Source organism: Cynara cardunculus (assembly GCF_001531365.2).
Source record: "Cynara cardunculus var. scolymus isolate 2C chromosome LG 17, CcrdV1, whole genome shotgun sequence".
Taxonomy (NCBI): domain Eukaryota; kingdom Viridiplantae; phylum Streptophyta; class Magnoliopsida; order Asterales; family Asteraceae; genus Cynara; species Cynara cardunculus.
The window spans coordinates 2,009,304-2,014,944 of record NC_037544.1 but is presented as its reverse complement, the minus strand read 5'-3'; the positions used below and the strand labels follow the sequence as shown (position 1 = coordinate 2,014,944).

Here is a 5,641-nt window from a genome sequence, read left to right as displayed (position 1 = left end):
CAAAGTCGAAAGTTCGAAACCCATCTCCAGAAGCATCAAACTCACCCCGATCACTATAAGCATTTCCATCTCCAATAAACATCAAACCCATCTCCAACTTCATAAGCATCAATAGATCCGGGAATTTTGCTGAGCGAGTGCACCTTAGATCAAATATCCGCAAAGTTGGAAGTTCGAAACCCATCTGCAGAAGCATCAAACTCACCCTTATCACTACAAATATCTTCAACTTCATAAGCAACAATGGATCTAGGAATTTGTCGAGCAAGTGCATTTTAGATCAAAGGCCCACAAAGTCGTCCGACGTATTTTTAACCTAATTCCACCGTTTCGAAGGATTTTTAAAATTTTTGATTAATTTTGAGAGACTTTTTTTTTAGTTTTTTGATTGATATTCTTTGTAGTTACTAATATTTTAACGTAGCATTCAAAGTTTAGTGGATACAGTTTTTATACTCCAAAAAATTCTACTCGAGTGGAGGGAGAGAGGAAAGGTTGAAGGTGTGATGGGAAAGGAATGGTGGAGGACATGTGGCAGAATTTGATTGGCGACTTAATTTCTTTCCACTAATGGGAAAAACAATGACATGGTGTTGCGTTTAACAAATTTTTTTAAGGGAGTTAAAAGTTGGAGAAAAATCTCATAATAAAAATGTATATAGTATTGGACATTTTCTATAATTATTCCATTCAAGTATAATCATGGGGACCAAGTCTAATTCGGCCAGCCTCTAGTCCTATATTATAGATCATAGACGTGGCAGGTGTTAATTCGTGAATAACATGTAAAATTAGTGGTTTGTATCGTAGCTGATTTTTCCTACTTTTTTCCTGTGCGGCGGTCAAACGCAACACGTTCTTTAAAAATAGAATTACAAATTGCTTCGTGAAAAGGCTCTTGTTGGCGCTCCTTTTCCTCATACATTCAATTCGAACTGTTCGATTATATTGTTTAAGAAAACCCCCACCAGTTCCGTACTTTGCATTCGACCTTCGTTCTTCTCTAAATCCTTTTCCTACCTTCAAGATTTCCCAGCTGATTTTTAGGCTTACACGGTTAGTATTTCAACTTTCTGTTCATAGTCTTTGTGGGTTTTGTCGTATATATCAAGAAAGGATCGATCTTTGATTAGGGTTCATATAATTTATGGTAATTTAGGGGTTGTAGACAGCTGAAATCATCTGGGTGTTATTCTTTTAGCTAATATTCGGCGATTTATGTTAGAATAATTCCGGGTTTTGATCAATTTCTGTTCTTGACGATGGATTTTGTTGTTTCGATACCCCAAGGGTTCATCCGTTAGGGTTTACTGTTTCTGAAAAAGTGGGTTTGGGTTGAGGGGTTAGAACAAAGACAATGATCATGTGAGAATAGAAGTTTATAGTGAGAAGCATAAGTGATCATATGAGGATGGAAGTTAATGGTGAACTGCGCTTATCACGGGAATTGATCCGGTGCACCTTGGAACACCGCTTTAGTGTTAATCTTTAATTAGGATTGATCCAATGGTGGAGATCCTTCTTACCCTTCTCATCGTAACTACCATTCTCATTGGAAACCAACCCTTAGGACAAATTTATTATTGTTATGATTTTGTTTTTTGAGAAAATAAGTAAATGAAGAAACCCTATAAAATTCTGGTGTTTATTATCTGGATCTTTAGTCTGTTCTTTTTGCTGTGTATAGATTCAAAGTTATTTGTAATCAATTGGAATATGTATGTGTATTACTTGAGCTTGTTGGCAAACTACCTATGTCTTGTTTTGGCTTTTCTGTCGTTTGGACTGTGAAGTAATCTTGTTTTTTCGTTAACGAGCATATGTAAACATGGAACCAAAGAGAATATGCAAGCGTTAACCATGAAAATGGCCTAAGACGGGCAGTATGTAATTGATTTATATGTGTAGCTAACCACGCTACTGACGATCTCCATTTGTGTTGCTACGTGTAGTATGATGAGATGGCAACACAAATGGAGAATGCCGGTAACGAAGTTAGCTGCCCATGGAAATCAACTGCATATTGCCTGTATTCAGCCATTTCCATGGTTAACACTGGCGTATTCTCTTTAGTTCCACGTTTACATATGATCGTTAAAGAAAAGCATGATTCCTTCGCTGTCCAAACGAAATTGTAGTTCACAATGTTCACTTGAAGGGAAATTCTACATTCGTGTCAGATTTAAACTAGAATCCACACCGAAGAAACTCGTAATCATAGACCTGTTATTAATCATTTCTTTTTAACTAGGATTTGAATTCACGTACGTTACTTTTATCGTTGTTCAGGAACTCGTAATCATGAGCGGCTTACAGACCCAAGACTTCCCATCTACCTTACGATTAACGAAAACACCAAAAGACCAAGGACCAACAGTTTCCGAATCAAAGCCAAAGAAGAAAATCTGCTGTGCTTGTCCCGACACTAAGAAGCTGCGAGACGAATGCATTGTGGAACACGGTGAAACAGCTTGCTCAAAATGGATCGAAGCTCATCGTCTATGCCTTCGTTCCGAGGGCTTCAATGTATGATTAATCAAAGCAACAATATCACCTTTTAGTTTCAGAGATTTACATGAACTATACCATGCCTCTTGGCGAGTCGAGAATAAATGAATCTTGATTTTTATTATATCATTGACCTACCGAGGTGGATCCTCATTTTGATACGTTTGTTTCCTTGTTTTTACGCTAATAACAAGAGTTCTTGATTTGTTATCCGCGATAAGTTCCCCTTTGTGTGTTATGGCACGCTAAATATCTTCCGTTTAACCATAACAGATATGTTGTGGCTAGAGGGCTCGTAGTTTAGGCTAGAGATGTTGTGTTTACCATATGTTAGTGTTCGTGTCTTATACATGTTTGCTCACACTCTTGCATAAGTCGGGGATCTTCACAGAAACAACTGCTCTACTCTTTTTAGGGTAGAGATACACTTTTTGGGATAGAGGTTAGGTCTGCTTACATCTCATCTCTAGACCCTGCTCTCAAGTGGGATTTACTGGGTTAGGTCTGTTTGTTAGCAGCTTAATAGGCTATACATGATTATTTGGAAGTGGCCTAATGATATAGAAAGTGGCTTATTCAGAAAGCTTTTAGGGGGACTTATGCAGAAAGTCAAGTTTTTTCCAAACCTGTTCCTCCCAATTAAAAAACACTCTCATTCCATCTATGAAAAACCCCTCCCAAACAAAAACTTTCTCAAATCTATACAGACAGGTTAATACACACACAACTTTATTCATACATTACTTGACGGAAAACCAACCTAACAGCCCCTTAGTATGGTTTTGCTAGTTTTCTAGTGTGTAGATTAAGGTGTCTTTATGAATTAAGATAACTTTTTTTTTTCACTGAATATACTGTCTGAATGATTTAAATGACCATTTCACTCTTACTTTTTTTCACGGAGGATTACAACGATTCAATCAGCAGGGGGAAGGGGGTGTACGTATGTATATATGTAATGATTTTTTCGTATTATAAGATTGCTTTTGCTTCCAACGTTTTTTGTCGAGTTTTCTTGCTGTGTGCAGAGAATGAGAAGCCTGTATTACCTTCAACAACGGTAAGTATTTTTCATTTAACCATGGGCCATGGCCACGTAAGCGTGGCCATCATACACAGACTCGACCTACACTCGCCTTTTTTTAACTCGAAACTAGTCGTAAGAGACTCACCATCGTGTGGTTTTATTTAACCATAGACTAACATTAGCTATTGGAGTTTCGGTTGTATTGTGTGGTTGGTTTAGTGACCACATGTGCAGTTGGTGCAGCTGCAGTTAGCACCACACTTGCATTTGCCATCGTTCTCGGCTGCAGGAACCTCCATGACAATAGTGTCCACGTTCTCGACCATGGTCACACCATACTCGCTTCCTTCCTTGCTGCAATTCAAGCTTAAGTTGGTCAGAGACATACGTTATAAATATACACAAGATATATAAAGGGTCAGGTGAGAGCTATTCATGTTTTATTCATAATGAATATTGTGATAGATATTCTTGATGAATATCATGATATTCATGAATAATTTAGGGGTTATTCGTGATGAATAAATTTGAAATAGTTATTCATGAAATAGTTGGTTCTCAGGTTGTCAAAATATTAATGGTACTTACGTGAACTTTTCTAGAGTTTCTTTCACAAACCCAATAATTCATACAAACTTACAAACCAATTTCTATTACATATAGATATGTGAAACGTTCAAGACTGTTTTTTTCCGCACACAAAACAATCTTCAACATTTCACATATGAAACAACACTGTATTTTCACATGTTGTGAAACAAGACATGAAAACCGGTTTGTAAGTTTGTACGGTTTTATTAGGTTTGTAAATGATTATACATCTATATATATATATACATACACACATATATACACACACACGCATGATTTCGTCACTTACGCGCATCTGGTCTTGTCGAAGCAGTCACAGTTGGTGCAGGAAGACATGGTTAGTAATATGAAGTAGCAGAGGGAACTGTAGAGTATGAAGATGGTTTATATTGCTATATTTTCAAAAGCTTATGCATGGTCTGGTATTTATAGATGTGGTGGTCATGGACTTAATCAAGAAAAGCAAAATGGAATCTGGCTTAATGGTTTCAGCTGAATGCTAAGCCATCCAAATGGTATGCTACTTTCTAAGCATATATTCCTTCTAAAATGAACTTTTTTGTAAAGATTTTGTGGTGTTTTCACTTGTTTTTCTTTTTGTTAAAGTATAGACTCGTATTCGTTCGGTCTTCGTTTTGGAATAGTTAAACACAATGCATTCAACAGTAAGATTTGTTAACCGTGGGTGTCCGAACCAGTTTGCACGCACTTCGTCTAATCCCATCTGTCCTGGAGAACGGTCAGGAAAATCCTAGAGGCCTTACATGACTCGAACATGTGACCTCTGAGGAGAACCGCCAAAAACCAAATTTTATTGTCAATTGAGTAATCTCATAAAAGCACAAACCTTGTTATGCCATGGGAGGCTTGTTGTAATGCCCAAAAAAGCAGTAGACGGACCAATAACTTCCAAATCTGATTCGATAACCATGGTGGAAGTTGTTAGTAGTCATAACTTTGAGCTTATAAAGAGCTCATAAATTTATCGTAGTACTGCTTTATCCATGTGAGATAGGTTGTTACATATGTTTTATGTTGTAAAAATGTATGATGTTATATTCCTGTTTTAGATAAAGACACGAGTAGATTTACGAGCAGTTTTTGCTTTTGACGATCTTTTAAGCTAAATTTATTTGTTTATCGTAATCATCACAAAAAAATGACGAAACAAGATGAGTTGTAGCGGTTTTTATGTGATTCCAAATAACGAGCAATAAATCACGTGTTATTTGTCTTTATCAATTTTATTTTACAGTTTTGAGAAAACGATAGATGAATTGGTTATTATTTTATCTTAAAATATATATTAGATTTTAAACTATAGATTATTAAATTATAATTTTCTAATTTAATTTAAGTTTTATCATAATTTATATTTAAAATAAAATGTTTATCTTGTATTTGACTATATTTATCTGCAGTTAGTTACACGAATTCAAATATAGAGTTTTAATAAGTTGTACTTACGCACAATATACTTGCAATCTTGAGTTTTAAGTAATATGCATTAATAAA

At 35.9% G+C, this 5,641-nt stretch overlaps 1 protein-coding gene and 1 long non-coding RNA gene across 2 annotated transcripts; one reads left to right on the top strand and one right to left on the bottom strand.

The window, feature by feature from the left end:
* Nucleotides 1–2,293: 2,293 nt before the first annotated feature.
* Nucleotides 2,294–2,721, top strand: LOC112500674 (cytochrome c oxidase copper chaperone 2). The gene has a single exon (XM_025104219.1). It carries the CDS (start codon nt 2,302–2,304, stop codon nt 2,530–2,532), a length of 231 nt encoding a protein of 76 aa, XP_024959987.1. The 5' UTR covers nt 2,294–2,301; the 3' UTR covers nt 2,533–2,721.
* An 819-nt stretch (nt 2,722–3,540) lies between these two features.
* Nucleotides 3,541–4,541, bottom strand: LOC112500930. Its single transcript, XR_003067399.1, has 2 exons — nt 4,416–4,541; nt 3,541–3,889 (listed from the first exon to the last, which is right to left on the bottom strand). It is a non-coding gene; the product is annotated as an uncharacterized LOC112500930 (long non-coding RNA).
* Between the last annotated feature and the right edge of the window lie 1,100 nt (nt 4,542–5,641).

Bases quoted from the DNA above. Each gene is read 5' to 3' on its own strand.
- LOC112500674 (XM_025104219.1), top strand. From the start codon at position 2,302: ATGAGCGGCTTACAGACCCAAGACTTCCCATCTACCTTACGATTAACG.